The 25,857-nt window shown below is 50.7% G+C and overlaps 1 protein-coding gene across 3 annotated transcripts in view; it reads left to right on the top strand.

Moving 5' to 3' along the window:
* Positions 1-25,857, top strand: part of ZNF76 (zinc finger protein 76) — a 267,736-nt gene that overhangs the window by 117,036 nt on the left and 124,843 nt on the right. For all 3 annotated transcript variants that reach the window (XM_085651124.1, XM_085651127.1, XM_085651125.1), the window contains 2 exons: positions 1,849-1,974; positions 2,674-2,853. In XM_085651124.1, coding sequence (XP_085507250.1) covers positions 1,849-1,974; positions 2,674-2,853 — 306 coding nt within the window. The remainder of the gene's footprint in view (positions 1-1,848; positions 1,975-2,673; positions 2,854-25,857) is intronic.

Here is a 25,857-nt window from a genome sequence, read left to right as displayed (position 1 = left end):
AGTTTGTTATCCTGTAAGGCAAAGTCGAGTCAGCAGTTCTAAAATGAATAACACATAACAACAGTGTCGTGTGCAGCGCAGCAGAAACGACAAGCTTGCTTGTTAACTATGATTTCGGTTATGCTAACTTAGTGTTGTAAATAGGGCGTGGCTTAATCCATCTCACAGACTGAAAATGAGAGGTTACAATCAACAATTTGAATATCTTAGGTATTCAGGGACTAGATTTGAGGTAGAAGATGCTTACAAAGTCAGCACTTGACTCCTACCTTGCTTTCATCCCTCATTAGCTCCCACATCATAACAATCTGCCCCAACAGTGAGCTGATATAACTGAGCTGGAAATATCCCGCAGCATATAAGCTTTGAATAAAAATTTAAAAACAAGCAACTATAGAATTCTTGCAGAATATTATCACTCGCCAAAAGGTGAACTAGTTCCTAAGCGTCTCTCTTTATTCAATCACTTTACAACAAACAAAAACCCTAATGGAACTCTCATGTAGGCAATCATCCCCCTCAAACTGGATAAACGTGAGCTATCGACCTATCTCCCTAATAAATTCTGACTTCATATTTTTAAGATTCTTGACACATCGCAACTCTGTGTTCCTTATCCAATCTTCTTGGACAAGATTGACTTCATCTGGGGCTGACCCTCGACATGCAGTGCCACCTACTAGCCATAATTATATCACTAGTGGAAGAAGAGAAGCAATGTACTGATGTGGGATTGCCCTCAATGCAGAGAAAGCCGTTCACAAAGGGCAGAGTGGAATCGACCTACCTCTTTAGAATACTGGAATGCTATGTACTACTCGCAGACGAATCTGGTAAAGTGTATTCTTCTAGGTAAAATAGAGTTTAGGTGAAAGAGTAGCTTTCGTGAGATGGGACTACTAGGGGGTCTCGACTGGGATAGCCAATTTTTCCCCTCTTAGTGGTGCTGTTTAAGTTCTCCTACTGACAGATGAAACCAACTTACTGATGGCTTCACAGTCCAACCCCATGAATTCAAACTGTCTGCATATGCTGATAACTTCTTCTTGATTGTTAATAGCCCTCAGCGGTTGATAGCACCAAACGGCAGGAACTAATTATATATGCCACAATATCCAGAAACAAACTCAACAAAGGTAACATTTTCGTCCTCCCTTTCACAAGTCTCTCTGAATCATCTTTTTCCAGACAGCAAAGCCAAATGGAGCACTGATGTTCTAGTATACCGAGGAAGAATCCTCTATTCCAAGTACATTGTTGCAAGAATCCCCCATCAACGTACCCTCGGGCAGGTCGATGTGCTAGTTTTTTTTCTCAATCTTATTCCCTTTTTCCTTTCAGAAGACTCCTTTCAGAAGACTTTTTTTCAAGATCCAATTGAGGGTGTCCTACTTTTTTATTAGTTCTTTCACAAATTAATTAGATGTAGAAAATAGGCACCAATGTTGATTTGGTATTGCTGTAATTGAAATAGTGAACATTTAGTTTTGACTGATGTCTCTTTCAAGTAAGTGTTTCAGGGATCTCACTTCTGGATAGGGACAATCCCAGGTTATGAATTTAGTGAAGATACCCATGATGGAAAGCTAGAATTTTGGAAAAGTAAACAAATGTTTGTGTCTCCTCTGCCCTTTCACTCTTTCGCTTGTCCTCTCGTTTCCATAAAATGCGTTGAGGCAGTCTCACAGCAGCTCAAATATTGTACAACTTTCCTGCATGACCTATTTCTACCTAGCATTCAACCACGTTTTTACTGTATTCTTAATAACATCTCTACATGTTGAAGGTTTTGTACCCAATTAGGGTGCCTTTCAAGCATCCGATGACCTTTACACATACTTCTTGCAGGATATGGACTGAAGAGCCACGTTCGCACCCATACAGGAGAGAAGCCTTACAAGTGCCCGGAAGATATGTGCAATAAGGCATTCAAGACTTCAGGTGACCTTCAGAAGCATGTGCGAACCCACACAGGTGATTTGGAGTGTTAGAACAATCAAACATTTTCGTGTCACTGGGGTACTTATAAAGGCTTTAGGGTTCTACACCATTACCACCAGGGCAGTGACAGTACCACACTCATCAGGTGCCAGGGCAGCTATAAGAGGAGGAGGTTGAGCTGACTTATACCATGCCTCCTAATAGAGAAAAGCCTGGGCTCCAGCTTGATTTCTTGCTGAACTCTTGGTGGGCAAGAAAGGCATGCTCAGCTTTGACTCCATGAAGAGCAATGTGTGAGAGCAGGAGATACTCCCTCAGGACTTGTTGTACCATTCTAAATGAAGTGGGAGTGCTGTCTGAGTCATTCTGTACTGCACACATGTTGCCAGGAAAGTTCTCAGTGGTTCCGAAGTTCTCCTCCCCCATGTCTTGCAGCCTCCTTCCAGGAAAGGGGAGGGAAAGTAGTATAAATCTGAAGGCGAAAGAGTATGCTTCCTCATGATCTGCACTCTACCAGTGACCTCAGATTCTGGGTACGTTATCAGTCACGCCACATTTCTGGTTAAGAGCATTGAATGTTCTCCTGGCAGTTGATTAACCTGGGGGTAGGCTTTCGGAGCTCTCTGGGTGATAGAAACCCACAAGGCTACTTCTTGTAAAGGTTGAAGTCTCTTTTGCTCTCTTTGTGACCAATTAAAATTATTTTTCTCTTTATGTTTCGGGTCCGGGAAGGTGAACGCCCTTTCATGTGTCCATTCGAAGGCTGTTCACGCTCCTTTACTACCTCCAACATAAGGAAAGTGCACATCCGAACCCACACGGGGGAACGGCCGTACATGTGTCCAGAGCCTGGCTGTGGACGAGGCTTTTCCAGCGCCACCAACTACAAGAATCACATGCGAATTCACACTGGTAAGTCCTGTTAGCTGTGGGGGCACGTGCTCTGAGAGGTTTGGGGATTGGAGTGTTTGTAATGCAGTCAGTGGAGTCGAAGAAGGGTGAGCTCATGGGTGTGATCTGAGACTGTTGGAAGCTGATAGCCAAGGGGGTAGCGTTAGTCAGTGACGGTCAGCTGTGTGGGTTGTTGGGGTAAACTAACCAATGAGTTATCAATTTGTGATTGTGAAAGCAAAAGAAGGAAAGGGGGTGATCTGCTTTTAATGTATCAGCCTTGGCTATTGAAGGCAGTTTTTTGGGTAACTTATCAGATGTAAGTGGGGCTGAGTGGTAAAATCAAAACAGTTGGGACAGGCTTGAGGCATGTGGGACTGGTTGAGTATTGGAACAGGCAGGGGGAGAAAAGAGCATTGTGGGAAAGGAGGCTGAGGAGCGTGTAGTTTGAGCTTTAGCGATAAATGTCATCTAAGAAAGCTAAGAGCTTGAGTAATTGGATTAGAGACTGGCTGTTTTGGTGGTAGGGGGAGTCCAGACACCAATAATCTATTAGCTGTTCCTTCTAGAGGCATTGCATTGAGGAGGTTAAACTGACAAATGACGTGAAAAAAGAAAAATAGACGATGTGTGTGGGTAGAAATTGATAGGACAGTGTGTGATTACATGCCAATCTTTTGTGGACAGAGATTATTCTAGAATGGCAGTCATGTTTCAGGGCTGCTGAACTATTGGATTGTATTTCCCTGGTTTAAAACTCTTGAGAAACATTTATGTACTCTTATATATCGAAGAATTCATGGTAGAGTAGCACCCAGGAATGAAGAAAAACGACTTTTGTAAATTTCTCAACTATTCTCAGTGTGAAGCTTGATTATGGAGCTCTACACTGCATGCAGAGTTTATACTCTTAACATGGTGGCCTAGCAATGATGTGCTGTACTGCACAAGGGCCAAGCTTGTTAGAAGATCTCTAGTTGTCTTGCAAATGGACATGAGACTGTCAGATGCCTTTTGGTGGTTCACTGGACCACAGCCAGGGGTGCTGGAGAAGTTTACCTCTACTGTCTCGGGGTCTGTCTTACTATGGCTCTGCAAACTGGGCCAAGTACAACCCTTTCAGTCAGTGGTAGTGATGGTGAGCAATCACAGGCTTCTCAGGGAGGCTAGTGCAGGTATGTATAGCCCTTAGCACTGAACACCACAACCAGTAGAGCACTAAAATATTACTCCAGCCCAATACTTCTCTCTGGAAAAGACAAGTAGACACAATACAACCCACTACAATAATTAACAACATACTCAATACTCTGGTATGAGTCCCATGTGCTTCAAGGTGGAGTCCCTGCTAGGCACTCTACCCCCTTTCTCTCCCCATGCTTTGGGCATGGGGTTCTGGTGGTATAGTCTGTAGCAAAGGTGCAGTGCTCCTTCTCCACTGTTAGCAAACAGTTATTTCACAGGCTAACTAGCCTGTATAGTCTCTCACCTGTTCCTTCTCCTTGGTGGTGGTGTTGCGTTGGGACTCCCACAGGTGCGTTCATTTTTGGTGATCTGTGCCAAAGGTACAGCTCAAGTCAGTCCTAATCATGTGTCGCGGCTGCAGCTCATGCAGTGATTCTTCAGAAAAATGCTGCAGGAATGGCTGGCGTTGGACTTTTTCTGGCTTTGTTACTCACTCTCCCTACTGACTGGTTTCTGAGGTTCTGTGGCCCAAACCCTCTATTGAGTACACTGTCAATCGTGCTAGGGCCACCCAGGGTTGAGGTGGTTCAGCAGTTCTCTTTCCAGGCACAGGGCTCCAGTGACAATAGGGCACATCTAGACACTGTTGGGAGCACAATGGTAGCTGTCTGATCAGGGTGCTACAATAACTTGGTTTCTGGACACTAGCCTGGCACTTTGTGCCTCAAGGCGGTGTGCTCAATCTTCCTAGAAGCAGTCAACTTGGCACCTATGGGAGTCCGTATCAGGACAGCCATTAATGGGGGTGGGGGGTGGATACCTTTGATGGGCTCAGCAGCTCTGCAGTCTTCAGAGCTACCAGGACCGCATGCTACTGGGTTGGCAGTGATCTTGCCATCCAGGTTTGCAGACATGCAGCGGATGCCCAGGGGAAAATGTCAATCCAGACTTCAGTCAGGCCTCCTGATTTGGGCACACTTCCCCAAGTGCCACTGCAGCTAAGATGGGGATGACACTGGATCCTGCATGAGAACTCTTCAGAAGCACCACAGTTCTCTGAGAATCTCTAGGACTGGTCCACAATGTTGATCACATCTCAGGTGTCTGGTGGGCATACGTTTGCACCAGGTAGCGAATGGGATATTGTTGCACATCCAAAATATTGGTCCTTGAAAGTGAACATAGACTTTGTTTTTAATTATCCATATCAACCTTGTATACTGGAAAATTAGGTGAATGGTGCTCTACATTTTACTACCTGCAGATGTAGTTTAGTGTTTAAAAAAAATAAAAAGTAACTTTACTGGCATTTAGGAATCACACAGACCTCGTTTTCAAAGGAATACACTGAAGGAAAATCAGGCTTCCATCCACGTATCTCCCCCCTAAAGCTGTACTGGAAAATAAATAATATCAATACTTCGCCGGTTATCCGGTGGGAGGAGAGAAGGGGAGGACTGCAACCCATCAATCTCCTATAAAGCAGTATTCCATTTCTCAAATACAGGTATAAAAAGAGGGAAAAACAACACTACATAGGATTCTTGCGATGGTAAGATATATAAAGCTTATAAGGTCCATCTCTTCATTCTGCCCATGAGCTCCCATGTAAATATTTAACATATTAACTCCCCCATACCCTCCCACCCCTGTGTCAAGTCATCAATCCATGAAAGGGGTTACAATAAATGACTTTGTCTTAGGCCACAGAATGTGATTTCAGCCATATCTCCTTAACTGTTGATCCCCACAATTCTCTAGCATCAGCTGTGTTCCCCCTCATCCGATGCTTCAAGTGTCTCCGGGGCCTGTGGGTCCCTCAACTCAGATAACATAAAGGACAATGCCTGGAGATAGACTGCAAACTTTTCAACCCTTCCGGACAACTTTCATCTGTACCACTTCTGCAGTCGCCCACTCACATATGTCTCTTACCCATTCCTCTGTTTGCGGGGGCAGAGGTCGAAGCCATCCTACGGCAAGCCATCTCTTTCCTAGCACTAACCCCAAGAGAACAAATTGTCTACATAGTTTCTTGTATTTCGGTGCAGGTAGCAATTCCAACAACACCGGTCGGATCTCCATAGGGATCGCCCATCCCATGGCTCTTCGGAGGCGTACAAGTACATCTTCCCAATAAGAGAGTAGTGTCGGACAAGCCCAAGTTATATGCAAAAAGTCTGCTGCCCGTGACCCCCATCTTGGACATTAATCAGATCAAGCTGAGTAAATGATTTGTAGTGTTTGTGGGGTAAGTTATGTCTAATGTACAAGGTTGTATTGAAGGAGCTTAGAATGTGCATTCAAGCTCACCCCCGAACTCCCTCTAGGAACCCTTAGCCATTCTCCCTCTGATAGGAGCTCCTCAACGAACGCATCTCTTTATGACTGCACAGGCAGAGCCCCTCATGTTAATTCATCTCGTAAGGCTTGATAAAGATGGGACACCAATCATCTTCCCTGAGCCATGAGTAGCATCACTTTTCGGATATTAGTACTGGGGGGCTCCTCTGGGAAAGACGGCCAGATCTCCTGGACCACCCTAGATATCTTTTCGTACTGCAGAAACTGCCCTGTCCCCAAATTAAAGGAGGCTGTCGCCTCCTCGCAGGTGATGAATTTTCCATCAACATACAGGTCCCCTAACAGCTGACATCCTCCCTCCCTTCACAGTCGTACAGACATGGAATCAATGATACATGAAAGGACGCAGCACCCATAGGGGCATATCTGGGGCATAGGGGCATGTTGCACTACCCGTTGCACCACATCTTCCCATGTTATAGCCACGTGTCATACAATGCATGAAAGCGATGTGGGGATCCGGTATCCATCATCGGGAGGTCTGGTAAAGGGCGACCACCGCACATGCCTGCCAGGAGTCGTCTCTCCCAGTTATCGTCACTGTCCAGCCAGTGCACTTTGTGTTGCAGTTGGGATGTCATATAATAAAATTCCAAACAAGGAACCTCAAGCCCTCCTTTACCCCATGTTCTCTGTAGTGTTGCAAGGCATACTTTCCAGCCCTTGTTACCCCACAGAAGGTCTACCAGTAAGCTGTCTAGTACCAATGTCTGGGAACCATGTATAGCGAGTGTTGTACTATGAATAAACATCGGGGTAGGATAATCATTTTCACAATTGCAATCCGGCCCATAAGAAACAATGGTAGGTCTCGCCAAAATTGTATGGAGCCACGCAATCCTTCTATCACTCTTCCTTATTGACATCTAGGTAGGAGAAGGCTGTGTTCGCCAGTCGGATCCCCAAGTATCTTGCTCCTTCAGCCACCCACAGAAACCCCACCTTTGGCAACTCAGTTTCCAGTTTCCCTGCGAGTCTGCCTATGGGGGATCAGTTTGGATTTCACCGGAGACCCGAAATACTTCTAAACCTTTGTAGCTCTGCAAGGAGGAGAGGCACTGAACATGTCGGCTGCCGGAGATATACCATCTTATCATCAGCATAAAGGAATACCAAATGATTGATCGCCCCCAGCTTAACACCCCAGAGTCCCTTCCGTTCTTGCAGGGTGGCCGCCGAAGGCTCAATAGCCACTGCACACAATAGTGGTGATAGTGGGCAGCCTTGATTGGTGCCCCGGCAGAGCGCAAATGGTTAAGACACCAGTCTTCCAACTCTTATTCTGGCTAAAGGGGCAGTGTAGAGCAGTTGGACCCACTTGAGAAAACCCCCACCTACCTCGACCCGCTGGATCAACCGAATCGAAGGCCTGTTCGATGTCTAAAAGTTTCAAAGCAAAATCGTCCTCCAATACGCGCTGGGCATGCAACACATGCGCCAGGTGTTGTAGATTGAGTAGAACTACGCTTCTGGATAAACCCCGCCTGATCTGTATGTGTAAGGTGGGGCATATTTAGGAGAAGGCGTGCTGCCAGAATCCTACTAAGTATTGTTACATCTAAGTTCAGGAGCAAGATCGGCCTGTAGGAGCTGGCTAGTAAAGAGTCTGTCAGATTTTGGTATTATGGCTTTGCGCATGGAGGTTGGTAAAGTGCCAGTCTTGTGTGCCTCATTGAAAAACCTCTGGTAGGCGGTCAACCAGCAGGGGCGCATACCTCTGATAAAACTCTGCCTGTAGCCCATAATTTCCAGGGCTTTTGGCAGATTTGAGATGGCGAATGTCCACAAGGATCTCCTCTCTGTTAATCTGGGCATTCAGAAAGTCGGTCTCCTCTGGGGTCCAACTAGGGGAGCTCGACAGAGGTAAGGAAGTCCTGGACCGCCTCCCGTGAGGGAGAGGGTTGTCTTGCATATACACCATTGAGATGCATAGCCAGAGCTTCGATTATTGCGTGCTGTGAGTGTACTATCTCTCTGTTGTTATCCCGGTGCTGGAAGATGGGTGTTGTGGGCGAATCCTGTTTAACCAATCATGCCAACAAAGCTCCTGTTTTTTCTCCTTCCATATGCAGGCATTGTTGAGATGCAGTGTTCGTGAATTTCTCTAACCTGCGCCAATCGCCAGCAAGGTCTCTCCCGTGTAGCACACCACTCGGTCATAGTGTGAGGGGCTACAGGGAGTGCTACCGCCAATTTACCCAACTTTGCCTCCTGTGTGGCTATGTCTTTTTCCAGTTAATGTCTGACCCCAAAGGACGTCTTAATACCACCCCCCCATCCCCCAAGGACGACTTTCATAGTCTTGTACTCGAGTGCTTGGCTCGAGGCAGACCTCCAATTCTCCTCAAAATAACGCTCCAAAGCATCCGACATTATAGCTGCAAAGGGGGGATCTGTTAAGGCTTTGGTTTTAAGGTGCCCAGGGGTGTGGAAATCTTTAAAAATTCTACTTGGCCATGGGACAAAATGTTACGGAAATCTACTTACCCTCTGTAAATTCTGCTTGCCCTACCTACTCCATAATTCACTAAGATAGGTCTGCACAGAGAGCGCCTGCACTGCAATCAGTGCAACATACCATGCAATATATTTTTCAAATGCCAGTACAATTATGTAGTGAATGGTGCTGCACCCTTACATGCAAATGTTGTACTGGCTAGTTGTACAGCAAGTGTGAAGATGTCATTGTGCACTGCACCCACTTATCAGCCAGTCTGCCTGTGACAGATTTTCATACGTAGAAAAAAAGGCAATCAATCATGACATTTGTAAAGCGCACTACATACCCGCGAGGGTCTCAAGGCGCTGGGGGGGGTGGGGGGAGCTGCTATTGTTCGAAAAGCCAGGTCTTGAGAAGTCTTCAGAAGGTCTTCGGTCTGCCGCAGGCGGATGGGGAGGGTGTTCCATGTCTTGGCGGCGAGGTGGGAGAATGATCTGCTGCCGGCGGTCACTCTTCGGATGCGGGGGACGGTGGCGCGGTCTGCGGAGCGGAGCTAGCGGGTGGGGGTGTAGAGGCTGAGTCGGCTGTTGAGGTACGTTGTTCCGGTGTTGTGCAGTGCCTTGTGTGCGTGGGTGAGGAGTTTGAAGGTCATCCTCTTGTTGACAGTGAGCCAGTGTAGGTCTCTCAGGTGGGGTGTGATGTGGCTGCGGCGAGGGATGTCGAGGATCAGGCGTGCGGAGGCGTTCTGGATGCGTTGAAGCAGTTTCAGGAGTTTGGCCGGGGCTCCTGCGTAGAGTGCGTTTCCGTTGTCCTGTCTACTGCTGACGAGGGCCTGGGTGACCGTCCTTCTTGTTTCAGTGGGTGTTGGGGGTGTTCCTAGTGCAGTCGCCCACCAGGAGTCGTCCCAGGCCGAGGGGGTGGATCCGAGGATGAGGACCTCCGTCTTGTCCGAGTTCAGCTTCAGTCTGCTGTTCCTCGTCCAGTCGGCGACGGCCTTCATTCCTTCGTGGAGGTTGATTTTGGCGGTGTGGGGGTCCTTGGTGAGGGAAAGGATCAGCTGGGTGTCGTCGGCGTAGGAGATGATGTTGAGGTCGTGCCGTCGTGCGATGTGGGCGAGTGGTGCCATGTAGACGTTGAACAACGTTGGGCTGAGGGATGAGCCTTGGGGTACGCCGCAGATGATCTCGGTGGCTTCGGAGCGGAAGGGGGGGAGGCGGACGCTCTGTGTTCTGCCGGAGAGGAAGGAGGAGGTCCAGTCCAGGGCCTTCCCCTTGGATTCCGGCGTCGTAGAGGTGTGCCTGTGGGCCCGATATCTGCACAGCTACACCAGAAGGGTATTCCGTCTGCAGATTCGATAGACCTTGTAAAAAAGGTGGAGGCCTTGCACTCATCCACCGGGAAAACTACTCTATTAGGACGGCCTCAATCCCCACCAACATTTGTGAAGCTTGTAGCTTCACGATCACAGTCACCCATTTCCCCCTTTCAAAGGCATCTTATTATACCGTCCCCCTGGATCACGTTCAGAATTCCTGGCCTCCAAGGGCTGTTTACTAGAATTAGTAGCAGGTGAAAACAACTTCTCCATTTTAGGAGATTTTTAATTTTCATCTCGAAGCACACGACGACCAAGACACCTCAGCACTTCTAGCCGAATTCGATGCGGTAGGCCTCACACAAATTGTCGCCTCCCCCACACATTCCGCTGGACATACATTAGACGGATTATTTTCCAACCATCAGCACCTTGGGGGGGCGCTAGAGAGCGCATGGCAAAATGGCCGCATTTCTGTGAGGCTCTGCCATACCGAGCCGTCATCCGCCAAATATCTGCTGCATGTACTGGCCTGTATGCCTGCCTGAAGACGGAGGGGCTCTCTCCCTGCTTTCTCCTTCTGCCCATGGTCATTGCGGGCCTTAGAGGGCTTGATAGCGGGTTGAAAATCTCCTGATCTCGCTCTGCTGTCGGCCGGAGGAAAATGGCGGCTGCCGGGTCGCGGTAGGCCGCGCTGTCGCTGAGGGTCGGAGAGCGGCAGCTGCTGCACGTCTCCCCCTTGCCATTGGGGGATCGTGCCTGAGGCGATTCCTGCTGGTGTGCGGCTATATTGGAGGGGGTGAGGCCGGATGCCCCCCGCGTGGCCGCCGTCCAACTGAAGCGAAGAGGGGGGCGGCGGCACCTTGGGGACGGCTGGGCGGCGGGCCTTGTCGGCTGAGGTGGCCCCCTGCGAGGAAGTGAAGCGTCACTGGATCCGCCGCGCGCCCGTTGAAGTGAGTGGGTTCGGGGCCTGCTGCGGCGGAGGAGGTCTGGGCTGCGGCGGCAGGATCGGGCCTGCAGCAGGGCCGCGGCCTGCGAACTGCGGCTGGTGCTGGGGGGGGGGGGGGGTGCTCGCGGTGTTCCTGCTGGGCCTGAGGGAGTCGGGCGCGAACCGCTACTGGGCCCGCTGCCGGCGAGGCTGCCTGTTCTTCGATAAGGCAACGGGGAGGTGAGCCACCCGCCTCGAACTTTGGTGGGTAGTCGCTGAGGGCACCGTTGGTCCTGACATCTGCAAGGTGCCTCATATTTATATCTCATAGACTGGGGTGCGCGTAGTCTCCCCTCTGTTCCCTCTACTGCCTCTCAGCGCTGCCTGGCCGCAACCTTGGTGAGCTCTTGCCGGGGCAGCAAGAGCTCCGGTGGTTCTCCACTTTGAATTCCAGTACTGGCCTGCGGTGATGCCTGAAGCCCATTGAGTGAGTCGTTTCTGAGGCCTGGAGCGCACTATCTCCTCTATTACTTGCTACCCCCCGCGCTGGACTCTCCCGCTGCCATAACCTCGGTGGACTATTGCTGGTGACGCGGGGAAGCCACTGGCCTCTGGGATACATTATTGTGGTGGCTAGTCGAGGAGACCAGTGCCAGTTGCATATCGCTCGGTGAGCACGTGGGGCTTTATATGGGCATTGCTCGTCGACTTGCTCTCCCCAACTACCGCGCCTCTCTGCCTTGGAAGGTGTGGACTCTGGTCCGGGCTGTCGGGGGCCGCGGTGTGCTTGGTCATTGGCCACTGAGCGGAGGGAGTCTAGCTGTGCCCCGTCAACCTGCGGTGTGCTGTCACGCTTCTGGCCCGCCACGCCACATATCGGATCTACTGGGTCGGTCCCCGCGGACGCTGTCTGTGTATGGGGGGGGCCCCCTCTCTGCTCCCCTCTTCATGGCCTGTGTCTATGTGCCTTGAGGCCTGACCTGCTGCTGGTTGCTGCCGGATTATCACTGGAGGGAGCGGTCAGGTCGGACTTTTCACTCACGCTTGCCTCTGACTCATCGCTTCGTGCTCATTGCCTGCTGATCAGGTGGTGTTATTCACTCATTATAGGGAGGACGGATAAGTCTCAGCCGCGTCTCACCTTCGAGTCCCGCAGGGCTCCAAAGACTCCGCAACAAACTGCCTCTGACATGGAGGCTGACGCCCGCGTGGAGGGCCCCCCCCTCTAGAGACCACGTTGCTAGCTATGCAGCGCACCCTGCAGTCTATCGAGGGCATGATGGCTGCTGTAAACCATCGCCTAGACCACGTGTCCTCTCAGCTTGAGAAACAAAATGCGCGCATGGGGGAGGTGGAACAAAGAGTGTTGACGACTGAAGATGGGCTGAGCTCAGTCACAGAAAAAACACTGAATATGGAAAAGGTTTTGGCCCTTATCCAAGCAAAAAACCAGGACTTGGAGGCGCGCTCCCGGCGCAACAATCTCCGTATTACAGGCTTACCGGAGTCGACCAATGTGGGTAGAATGGAGGCCTATATTGAGCATCTTATCTTGGATATCTTCGGCACAGAGCATCTATCCAGCATGTTCTTAGTGAAGGGCGCCCATCGCTCTTTGGCTGCGAGGCCAATCCCGGGGGCCCCCCCTCGCCCTATAATTGCCAGGGTACTGAACTACAAGGATCGGGATACCATACTGCATCTGGCACGAGAGAAAGGCGCTATTGTCCATCAGGGCAACTCATTGGCCTTCTTCCCTGACTTTACAGTGGCCGTCCAGGCGGCTAGGTGAGAATTTGGGACTGTGAAGCAGTTTTTGCGCAATGAGGGGGTGCCGTATGCCATGTTGTATCTGGCCCGGCTCTGTATAGGTACTGCTGCAGATAATAAGATCTTCTCTCCGAAGGCCGCAATGGAGCATGCTAAGCACCTGAAGCGTCAGAAGCGGGATTCTACAGCTGTACCTGAGGACGGGGAGCAGTGAACGCTATGCCAACTAATTGGAGCTCCCTGACTCCTTTGGTTTATCAGAGCCAGTATGGACTTCGATTTTATTATTTATTTTTTTCTTTCCCTCTTGCCCAGCTAACTCTCAGCTACTTGTCTCTTTCGGACTCTGGTGCCTGTCCCCTGCCGGTTCGTACCGGCTGCCTTCGCTGTCCTAGCTTAGCTCGAGAGACTATTTGCTCTCATCTAGTGTTTGTTGCCCAGCGGATGTCTGCTGGCAGCGAGAGCCCTGTACACTGTTGTTGCTCTTTGCCACGATGCATATGTCTGAGTCCTATCTGCTGATTCCTCTGTGCTGGGATGTGCCGCTTGGGCCCTTCAGGGCGCTATCTCCCCGTGAGATTTACATTAGGCTGGATGCATGTATTGTAAAAATGTTGTATTTGTGCTCAGTTGACTCCTACTGGCAGTAGGCACGCGCTTCCCACGAATGGGTGTACCCTGCTTCTGCTTTTTGATTGTGGGTGTTTGGGGGATGTTTGTTTTGGATTTCTGGGATGGCTTTGGCACGTTGGGGTAGCTGAAGTGGGTGGCGGGTGGGGTAGGGTCACAGCGGAACAGCTGGAACGACAAAATGTACACTGCTGGGCGAACATTGAGACTGTTGGTATCACTGTATGATGGCCACTAGGCTAGGCGGTTGTGTATGGACAGTTCTTACAAGATGACTAGTGTGCTCAAGTTCCTTACTTAGATGTTCGGGGCCTTAACACACCAAAATAGATCAGGTGTGTGTTTGCGTGCCTGGACCGTTTGGGAGTGCACATAGTCCTTCTCCAGGAAACTCACCTTACTGCTGAGTCTGCTAGCAGACTGGGCACTCGGTGGGCGGGACTACGGGTCTCCTCTTCTTTCTCTACTTACTCTAGGGGGGGTCATGGTCCTAGTGAAAAAAGGGGTGCCCTTTACTGAGATTGGGTCTGAAGTGGATGCTGAAGGCCGGGTCGCAATGGTGCATGGTCGATTGGCTGGAGAAAGTGTGCTGATTGTGAATGTCTATGGTCCGAATATAGACGACCCCTCGTTCTACTTGGATGAGTGGCGCCGGATTTCGCTCTTCCCACCGGCGCAGATTATATGGGGAGGGGATTTTAATCTCTGTTTAGACACTACTATGGACCGCTTTGGCGGTAGTGAGGCCCGACCCAAGCGCGCTGCGGAGGTTCTATTGGGGCTTTTAGACACTGGACATCTGTATGACTCGTCACCTCACGGACTGCCAGAGCACTTTTGCTTCCTCTGTGCATGGCTCGTGCTCCCGTATAGACTTCTGGCTGGTCTCGGAGTCTGTTTGCGCTTCGACGGCGGCGGTGTCGCATGAGGCCCGTACTCTCTCGGATCACTCTCCGGTTCTATTGACATTGCAGATGCCTATGCACCGGACTCCTCCGTTTGCCTGGCGGCTGCAGGCCTCAGAACTCACGGACTCTGTTTTCAAATAGCGGAGGTCATAAAAATTTCTTTCGGGAGACTGAGGGGATGGTGGACAGCGCAGGGATGCTCTGGGAGGCGTTCAAGGTGACTGTGCAGGGGGCTTGCATCTGTGCCCAGTCTGGGGTTTTGCGGGACATCCGTCGACGAATTAAGAGACTGGCATCTGATATCTCCGCAATGGAGCGGGAATACAACGCTGACCCAGCCCCTGCTAAACTGGCCACCATACGGGAACTGGTCACGGAGCATAACCAGACTGTTGACCAGGAGTTGCTGCATTGCTCTCGGCGTAGAGTAGCGCGATATTATGGGGAGGGAGGTTGCCCTGGCCGATCACTGGTGCAGAAATTGTCGGAGCCGAGGCACCAGGAGCAAATAACAGAACTTATTGATGAAACCGGGGTTGTCCATCACTCGACTGCTGAGCTCTGCGACGTCATGCTACAATATTATACTCTCCTCTATGCTGCCAAAGAGACCCCGCCGCCGGTGGCGATACACGAGTACCTTGATGATGTGGCGCTTGGGTGGCTCTCCGTGCGACAGCGGGAGTATCTGGTGCAGCCCTTCGATGTAGCGGATGTGCGGGATGCAATCCTGTCACTGCCGACCTGTAGGGCTGCGGGTCCGGACGGGCTGTTCAGTGAATTTTATAAGACTTATGTGGCAGACCTCGCCCGCGGCTTTTGGAGGTTTATACGGAAGCCTATAAAACTGGGCAGCTGCCCCCTTCTCTCCGAGAGGCCCTACTGGTCACACTCCTAAAGCCGGATAAGCCATCCAATCAGTGTGGGTCATACCGCCCGTTATCTATGATTAACATAGATGCAAAGGTCCTAGCAAAAATAATTACCACCAGAATGCAACCTTTGATTCCCCTGTTGGTGCTGCCGGACCAATCGGGGTTCGTGGCGGAGTGATCCACTACTCATAATCTGCGTACACTCTTCTCCACCTTGCACTACTTTGAGCCCGACTTTCAGGCGGCGGCCGTACTACTCGATGCGGCCAAGGCCTTCGATTCATTACAGTGGTCATTTATGTTTACTGTGCTGGAAAGAATGGCCGACCCCCCCCCTCCCCCCCCCCCCTTTCTTTCTGAAGTGGCTCCGGGTACTGTACAAGGTGCCCATCGCCAGGGTTCGAGTAAATGGGTGGGTGTCTTCATTTTTCCTATCGGAGGGAGCACGAGGCAGGGCTGCCCGCTGTCACCTATGCTTTTTGCCTTGGCGCTGGAGCCCCTCGCATGCAAACTGCGGCAGAGACACGCCGCAGCTGCACTGCGGTTTCGACAACGGCCTTTGATAGTCTCGTGAGAGAGCCAGAGGTCCACCTATCTGGGCTACTCCGGGAATATGTCCAATTTGAGTGCTTCTCTGGCCTGGGGATCAATTGGTCTAAGTCGGTGGTGTTTCCCCTAACCGCGTTCACCAAAGAGGTGGAGTTGGATTTTCCACTGATGTGGACCACTGACTCAGTGAAGTATCTGGGTGTTGGGTGCACAGGGATCCTGCCATCGTGATCTCTGAAAACTACGGCCGTACGGTGTCTCGCATCACTGAGCAGGTTGCAAGATTGACCCACCTGCCCCTCTCCCTGGCGGACAGGATTGCGGTGATAAAAATGGTCTTTCTGCCTAAACTGCTGTACTTCTTTATTACCATCCCTATCAAGCTGAACGTTGCGTTTTTCCGCACCCTCAAGTCTGTGTTGCTTACTTTTGTGTGGGGAGGTAGGAAGCCAAGGTGTCGATGGGATTTGTTGGTGCAGCCCTTCGAACGAGGAGGCTTTGAGGCACCTGATCTTCGCCTTTACTATTTGTGCGCCCAGGAGCAGTTCGTGCATTAGTGGCATTTCCCTCCGCGGTATCAGCCACATGTGGCTATAGAGGCGGACGCGGTGCTGCCTGTGCCGCTGCAGGCGGAGACACTTTCAGGGGGGTCGGGTGGCCCACGGACCGAGATCAACCCTACGCAGTGCACGGTATGGGCCTGGCGCATGCTTGCGACAAGAGCTCAACTCCCTTATCTGTATGCACCCTCATTGCCGTTACTCTCCCACCCCGATATCTCGGCGGCTCGGGAGGCATCTGCCCGGCGAGAATTGGCTGCGGCTGGCATACACCAGATGGGTGATTTATATGTGAAGGGTAGATTTAAAACGTTAGGGGAGGCGCAGAGTGGCTCTGAGCGGGGCTTTATGTTTAACTTCACATATGTTCGGGTTCGCCAGGCTATCCGGGCGGCGTACCCGAGTTACCCCGCTGAACCTACCACTTAGAGCGCTCTGCAGGTGCTGCTGACGGGAGCGAGCCGAAAGAAATTAGTTCCTCGACTCTATAATGCCTCTCAGCGTGAGCGTGATATTGGGGTACACCCCTCCTGCTCGCGTTGGCAGGCGGCGCTGGGTGCTCCTGTCGCGCCGGGGGTCTGGACCGCGTGTTGCTGGCTCACTAGCCAACTTACGGCCAATTGTATTCTCCGAATTATACACTTTAAGTTCCTGCACCAGGTATATTATTCCCCTTTGCAGCTATACACATATGGTCTCAAGGAAACTTCTAATTGTGTGAGATGTGGTGCAGAGGGTGCGGACTTTCTTCATGTTGCCTGGCTGTGTGGGAGTGTATTTGCTTTCTGGTTGGCAGTGGTGGCCATTCTGTCTGATGTTGTGCTGGATCCTGTGGATTGCTCTCCTGTGATTTGTTTGCTGGGGTATGTCAAGTGTTTTAAGCCCTGCAATAGGAGACTTGTTGCTGTTGCCACTCTGTTTGCTAAAAGGGCGGTGGCGCAATGCTGTGGGGGTAAAAACGTCGCCCACGGTAAAGAAGTGGCTCCGGGACCTGGTGTTCTGTAAAACTCAACTACAGACTTATGAGGAGGAACTACCGGAATCCTCTCGTCCGAGAGATTTTTGGGCCACCTTGACGGAGTATCTGATGTCCCATCCTGACCTATTGAGAGCCCCTCAGTTGTCTCCCATAGCTGCATTAGAATGGGGGTGGGCCTTTGGCCAATAGGCACACAGCTATGTGAGATGGGCTCCGCCGAATGCTGACTCTTTCTTGGTTTATGCTATCAAATGCAGATTTGCTGTCCACAGTGTCCTGTCTCTATGCTGCTGTTCCACCAGGGAGGGATGGGGGGGGGGGGGGAGGGTAGGGAGGATGTTGTAGGAGTTATGTTTCCTCTGTCTTCAATGATCCTGTATTGTAGAATTTATGCCTTATTTGAAAATTCAATAAATACATTTTAAAAAAAACATCAGCACCTTGCCCTAGGAAATATCCTCCCTTTGCCATGGACTGACCATCATGCAGTCCTTTTTGATATTCAAACTAAAACCAGCCCCCCACCACATTCCAACTCCACACCAGCCACACAGTTCAAAGCTTGGAGCAACATTGACCCCCCTCGAGTTTCACTCATCTTTACTCGCCTCTCAGCCTGACCTTCCACGCGACGACCCCGATCTAGCTGCCATGCATTGGATTAATAATGCGGTCATTTTAGCGGTCCCCACCAAACAAAGGTCTAATTACAGGAATACTGTCTCCGCCCCCTGGTTCAGTGAAACCCTTAGGCGCGAGAAACAAAAATGCAGGCATCAAGAACGTCGCTGGCGTTTAAATTATGATCCTACCAAAAAAATACTTTACAAACCGACACTAGCCACCTGCAAACACCTTCTGATCACGGCAAAAAGCAATTTCTACCGTAATCAAATCGAATCCGCACAAGACTGTCAAGCAACTGTTTCAGGTAGTCTCCAAGCTATCAGGACAAGGAGCAACCCCTCCCATTACCGCCTCCCAGACACTCTGCAACACGTTGGCTCTATACTTCCAAGAGAAAGTCACTACCATTTACGACAATTTTACATCAAACAACTCATCCAATGCAAACACAGTAGAAACCAGCCAACCAACAGGGCCCCCGTCCCTCTGGAAGCTATCCCCATTAACACACCTCACCCCCCCTCCTTTGAGGAATTTAATCAAATCTCCCCTGATCACATCTCTCATCTCCTCTCCTCAATTAAATCAGGATCACCAGACGATCCATGCCCCCCGGCCACCCTTAAACTAATCCCTGACATCTTAGGCTCCAATTTAGCCAACATATTCAAATATGTTCAAAACTGGCGTTTACCCCTCCATTTGGAAAAAGACTGTCATTAATCCCCTGATTAATAAGATCACCCTCGACCCAGCTGATACAACTAGCTATAGATCTATCGCATGTCTGCCTCTACCGTCAAAAATCGCAGAGAAAGTTATGAACACCCAATTACCACACTTCATCGATGAAAATCACTTACTAGATGACACCCAGTTTGGCCTCAGAAAGGTACACGGCACGGAAACAGCCCTCATTATAGCATCCAACGAAATAAAAAAGATTCTTGATGCAGGAGGAGCTACGGTTATCGTCCTGCTTGATCTTTCTGCGGCATTCAACACGGTCGACCATGCCACCTTGATCGACCGTGTCGCTGCCTTGGGCATTTCTCATATGGCCAGGGCCCTCCTCGCATCATACCTAGCCGACCGATCACAATCAGTCAGGCTTGACAATTTCACCTCCCTGCCTTTCACCCTCCGTTGCGGTGTGCCTCAGGGATCCTCACTAAGCCCGACCTTGTTCAATATTTATGTGTCGGACCTGGCGAGGGTCATTAAATCCCATAACCTGGGCCTAACATCCTACGCCGATGATACCCAACTTGTGCTGGCGGTACACAACGACAGAGCTAAAGTGGCAGCCAACTTCCAGCAGGAAATGCTTGCCATAAGCTCTTGGATGGCAAATAACTGCCTCAAACTGAATTTCAGCAAGACGGAGGTGATGATCTTTGGCAATCTTTCACCCTCCTGGTCCCCTCTCTGGTGGCCAGCAGACTTAGGATCACCTCCGTCACCAGTCACAAAAGTGAGAAATCTCGGAGTCATCTTCGACACCAAGTTGTCGTTTATGCACCACGCAAATGCTGTAGTTTCCTCAGCCTTCTACACCATCAAAATCATAAAGAAACTTCTCCCATACCTTCCAACCACAACCGCTAAGACCCTAATCAGCACACTAGTCCTATCCAAAGTAGACTATTGCAATAGCTTACTTATTAATGCCCAAGAAAGAGATCTTAACAAACTCCAACTGGTACGAAACGCAGCGGCTAGGCTTTTGACAGGCACTCCCAAATTTAAACCTATCTCTGACATGGTCCGTCAACTCCACTGGCTCCCTGTCAGAAGCAGAACCAAGTTCAAGGCTCTTTGCCTCGCTTATAAAGCTATTCATTCCATCGGACCCAACTTCCTCAGGCAATCACTTTGCCCATACAACCCCCCCAGACTATTACGTTCCTCCACAGCTAATCTTCTCGTCGTCCCCTGTACAAAAAAAGCATCTTGGGGCGACAGATCCTTTCTGGTCGCCACCACTAAACTCTGGAACAAGCTCCCCCCCACATAAAGACCAGCCCTTCCCATCTTACCTTCAGGAAGCAACTAAAGACTTGGCTCTTTAATCAATAAACTGTCGTGTTTACCTCCCTGGTTACAGTCCTCAGCGCCGAGACACCCACGGGTATTTGCGCGCTTTATAAATTGCATAAATAAATAGTGTGCAGTGGCAGACCGTGTCGAAGGCGGCTGACGGGTCCAGGAGGATGAGGGCCACGGTTTCTCCGTTGTCTAGCAGGGTCCTGATGTCATCGGTGGCGGCGATGAGGGCAGTTTCGGTGCTGTGGTTGCTGCGGAACCTGGACTGGGACGGGTCCAGGATGCTGTTCTCTTCGAAGAAGCTGGTGAGTTGTTTGTTGACGGCCTTTTCGATGATCTTCGCCGGGAACGGGAGCAGGGAGATGGGTCGGAAGTTCTTGTGGTCCTTGGGGTCCGCCTTGGGTTTCTTGAGTAAGGTGTTGATCTCGGTGTGCTTCCAGCTCTCTGGGAAGGTCGCTGTCTCAAAGGAGATGTTGATGGTTTTCCGGAGATGGGGTGCGATGGTGCTGCTGGCTTTGTTGAAGATGTGGTGTGGGCAGGGGTCTTCCGGAGTGGACGGTGTTCATGATCTTCATGGTGTCGTCGTTGTTGATGTTGGTCCAGGCGATCAGGCGGTTGGTGCGGGTGGTGGTCGTGGGAGCGGGGGTCTCAGTGGTTGCCGGGGTGGTGACGGCATTGAAGCTGTCTGCGATCTTGCGATGGAAGAAGGTGGCCAGCGAGTCGCACAAGTCTTGTGAAGGTGGGATGTCGTTGGTGTTGGAGCTGGGGTTGGAGAGTTCGTTCACGATTTTGAAGAGCTCTTTGCTGTTGTGTGCATTGATGTATAGGCGATCTTTGAAGGAGGTCCTTCTGGCGGATCTGATGAGGTGGTGGTGGTCTGCAGGTGGCGTTCTTGTGGGCTGTGTAGCTTTCCGGTGTTCGTTCACGGATCCAGTTTTTTTCGAGTTTTCGGCAGGTTCGCTTGCAGGCCTGGAGGTCTTTGGTGAACCAGCTGGCTTGCTTGCTGGTGTGGGTGTTGGAGGGCTTCTTGAGCGGGGCGAGGGTGTTGGTGCAGTCGTTGATCCACTGTCTGAGGTTGCGAGCGACAGTGTCGGGGTCGGTCGGATCTGCGGGTGGGCTCCGGGCGAGGGTGGTGGAAAGCTGGTCTTCGGTGACTTTGCTCCAGCAGCGGCGCGGCATCTGTTGGGTGCGGTGGTGCATGGTGGGTTTCCGGAAGATTAAGTGGATGCAGTGGTGATCGGTCCAGTGGAGCTCGGTGGTGTGGTTGAAGGAGACGTGGGAGCTTGCGGAGAAGATGGGGTCAAACGTGTGGCCGGCGGAGTGGGTGGGTGTAATGACGAGTTGTCTGAGTCTGAGGTTGGCGAGGTTGGCGATCAGGGTGGAGGAGTTGGTGTCGTCGTTGTTGTTCTCGAGGTGGAAGTTCAGGTCCCCGAGGAGGATGTAGTCCGTGGAGGCGAGGGCGTGTGTGCTGACGATGTCGGTGATGGAGTCGCTGAACTGTGCTCGTGGTCCGGGGGATCTGTAGATGAGGGTTCCTCTGAGGGTGGTGTTGGGATCGGTGTGGATCTGGAAGTGCAGGTGTTCGGCGGTGCTGAGGGTGTCGTCGGTGTTGGTTGAGACTTTGAGAGAGTTCCTGTGGACGATGACGATTCCTACTCCATTGGTGCGGTCCCTGCGGGTGGTCTTGTAGTCTTCCGGGATGGCTATGGTGGTGATGGGTGCCGAGGAGGGGTTCAGCCAGGTTTCCGTCAGGAAGGCAATGTCTGCGGTGTTGGAGTCCAGTAGGTCCCAGAGTTCCACGGCGTGTTTGCGTGCGGAGTGGGTGTTGAGAAGGATGCATCTGAGGTGGTTGGGTTCTTTGGTAGGTGGGTTGGCGGGCCGGATGCTGGTGAAGTTGCAGTTCCGGCAGGAGAAGGGTCCTTGGGTGCGCTTTGGGGCGGCCAGGCAGCAGGTGGGTGATTGTCCGGGGTTGAGTGTGTGGAGGGTGCTGGAGTCGTAGCAGAGGCGGGCATCGTGGCGTTCGCGGGGGCCAGGGGTCCTGGCGCTGGGCGCGGTCCAGGCACGGACCGGCGCAGACGGGCTTGCCTTAGGCCGCCATTTATGGGGAGGTGGAAGGGAGGAGCAGCTTGGAGGCGGGATGTAGGGGCAGCGAATGGACAGTCAGGGGGGCGGGGACGCAGCAGCGGGAACAGGAGCGGTGGACGGCACAGAGGGCAACGGCACAGAATCATGGGGGTCACAGAAGGAAAAACGGGCACAGATCACGGGGGCACAGAGGGAAAAAGAGGGCACAGATTACGGGGGTCACAGAAGGAAAAACGGGCATAGATCACGGGGGCTCAGAAGGAAAAAGGGGGCACAGATCACGGGGTCACAGAAGGAAAAAGAGGGCACAGAACACGGGGGTCACAGAAGTAAAAACGGGCACAGATCACGGGGGCACAGAAGGAAGAAGAGGGCACAGATCATGGGGGTCACAGAAGGCAAAACGGGCACAGATTACGGGGGTCACAGAAGGAAAAACGGGCACAGATTACAGGGGCACAGAAGGAAAAAGAGGGCACAGATCACGGGGTCACAGAAGGAAAAACGGGCACAGATCACGGGGGCACAGAAGGAAGAAGAGGGCACAGATCACGGGGGTCACAGAAGGCAAAACGGGCACAGATTACGGGGGCCACAGAAGGAAAAACAGGCACAGATTAAGGGGGCACAGAAGGAAAACGAGGGCACAGATCACGGGGTCACAGAAGGAAAAACGGGCACAGATCACGGGGGTGACGATGGGAACAAAAGGAAAAGGGTACAGGAGAAAATAAAGGCACAGGGGAAAGACAGACAACAGCAGTCACAGACTGCAAAAGAGAAAACGATACGGGCAGTACAATGCACAATAGAACAGACCTAAGGCCTACCACTGGCCGCAGGAGGGCCTCAACTTACCTCAGCAGCGGCAGCTGGGGCAGGGACAGGACGCACAGGCGGTGCTGTGTGGGGGGGGGATTGACCTACTCAACAAGGTCAAGGGACGCTCCAGGCAGAGTGCAGACTGGTAATTGACTACATTTCTTGCTGTGTCTTTGGGGCAGACTGTGTCCTAATATGAACCTGTTGGACAGAAGGGTTTTCTCCTTCGTAGGGCCAACTCGTAGCTCTCCAGCTTCAAAAATACGCAAGAGATGTTCTGATAAACATGTGTGGATGGGAATAACTGCACTTCTTGGCCGAGCTTATCAACTCTTCATGGGGCAGCAAAATCACGTAGCAGAGGTACTGTGGTTCACTGAGACAGCGTCCACAATTCTTGTCAGGGTTTCTATACTTTTAATGGGGAAGTTTAATCAATTTCCCCTTTTACACTCCTGAGAGCTGGAGTAACAAACATCATATACAAAGCTGGCAGTATCAGTACAAGTTTCTCTTGCACAGTACAGGTGCAGTAATGGCAGCAGCAGCACAAGGTTCACTGACATGAAGAGATGCAACTCTTCGGTAGATATGGGAGTTTCTCACTCAGAATAAAAGATATGTAGTATATGTAGCACTCACACACTCTCACACAGCAGCAAATAAAACTTCATTCCATTTTCACAGTAAAGGGAAGGAGAACCAAGTTGAAGAAACTGTCAATCTAGATGTGAAGGTATCAGGATCATTGAGATGGAGGGGTAGTGAGTAATTGGAAGGACTCAGCATTCCATGTCACATCTAGCAAGGACACCCGGGCTCAATCACAGTAGAGTTGGAAACACTTTCATGGCATGATGGATAGTCAGAGGCTATCTGACGAATTACGTTTATTTATGCATCAGCTACCAGGATGTCTAAATCAAATATTAGCTATTTAGCTGAACAAATGTCCAAAAGTGCCAATACTCATTTTCATGTTCTTTCTTAGTCATTGTGCTCTGTGACTATCATCTAACCTATTCTGCAGCCTCATGTCTAGTATTTCCCTGAAGGACCAGAAAAGGTTGTTGGAGGAAGGGAGCGGTAAGTACACGAAAACCATAAGCAGAGCACGAACCAACACACTGCACAAATGCCAACATGTCACAAGCCCATCGCATCCTAGCCCTAGCCACATAAATGGAAAGGTCTTAAAATACACAAGACCCCTCCATGTATAGTGCATTTGATACCATAGCAATTAAGGAAAATCTACAACTCCTCTCAACATGAACCTCCCCACCACTTCAGACAAATATAATAGAAACGCACACCTTGCACTGACAGCAAATAAAGTAAACACTCAAATTAATAACAATAAAATATAGCAATGTATACAGCACCCACTCTGGTGGCTGCAGGCCCAAAGACCCTCCAGTAGTCGCCCCCACCCTTCATTCCAGTTAAATGTACACAATGAGACACAAATATATGCTACTTTTTCTTCACACATGTTTAGCTAGAAGTGGTTTAGGGGTGGGTTGCTAAAATATAGATCTGTAGCAATTATGGAACCAGTTAAATCTTAATAGCTGCAAGGCGCACTCTGAGAGTGAGCTTTTAGCCTGATTGCTACTGCAACCAGAACTCGTCTCGCATTTCTGGGCGAGGCAGAGAAAAAAGACATTTGGAATGTTGGAGCACCATGCTAGAGTACGGGTGAACTAAGCATTTACAGTTATGGTGGCAGTAGGTATGTGAACTCACTGAGCTATTTTTCTTGCTCGTGCACCCTGTATTGCCATTCCTGTAGGTGCTCTATTCTGCATCCTAAACGATAAGTGATGGGGTGTGCCAGGTACTTCGACCTACACTTAAGAGATGCATAGCACACGATTTATGCAGCAGGTGCGCTCACAGGCTGTGCTATCTCACAGGTATGTAGTGTTCTCCCTCACACCTTAGAATGACTCTTTCCATCCCACAACAAGCCCAGCTCTTAATTGGCTACTACATTCTAATGTTGAAGGGATCCAGGGTCAGAGCCCAGCATTTTTCTTTTCCGTTGAGAGGAAGGCAAAGTCCTTAGGAACTGGCAGAAAGATCCTTGCACATGTGCGCATCAACTGCATATTTGTTTTAATTGGCGCAGAAGCTTTGGTGTTGATGGCCCAGTACTCGGCTGCAGCACTAAATAAATACAGTGGCCCTGCCTCTGCACCTGCATTCCGGATACCTGTCCGTTTCTGATGCAGTAGTTTATCGGAGGCAGGCAGTTTAAGTGAAACTGCAATGCATGGCCTGGCTGCTTCAGCCTCAGTGTCAGAGAGACAGCTGGGAAGTGTAGCCCCTGTGAAAATTGGCTTTTGTGCTGGCAGCACACCATGGAGCTTGTTGTATATCCTTTATGACCATTCAGCGCTGTAGACGGTGCTCAGGGGGCCAGATCGCTGAGCAAAGGGCCACACAGAGTGACATAAGCAGCTGACCAGACAAGAAAAGACAGGGAATGAAAATCCCCCTCCTGCCCCACCCCCTTCCCAGCCTCTTACAAGTGAATGCTGGACGTGCGTTGCTTTGAAGCGAGATTTTCCTGCACGTTTATGTGCAGCTTTCCTGGGTCATTGAGAGTCCCTATATTTCATGACCTTGGGAAATGCACAGGCATTAAATCAATATCGCCTAGAGCTCTGTTTCCCAAAAAAACCTCAGTTTAATTGTGGATTTCCTTATAGATGATTTGTGACCCCGACAAGATAAGTTGACCTCCCAGTGTCTCCTGAAAACCATGAGCACTTAGAAACAGGCCAAATGCGTCTATGTCGCGCTCTATAAATGCCGGACATTTGGAGTCACAGTTCACAAACAAACAAGTGACACACAAAGTGTCCCACACTGACGGGTGGCACACATACGCCTACGGCAGAACAGACCCATGTAACACACCCAAGCAGGCTCAC

Source organism: Triturus cristatus, chromosome 1_1 (genome assembly GCF_964204655.1).
Source record: "Triturus cristatus chromosome 1_1, aTriCri1.1, whole genome shotgun sequence".
Lineage (NCBI taxonomy): Eukaryota > Metazoa > Chordata > Amphibia > Caudata > Salamandridae > Triturus > Triturus cristatus.
Note: the sequence above shows the minus strand (reverse complement) of the source record. Positions and strands in the feature narration are given on the sequence as shown.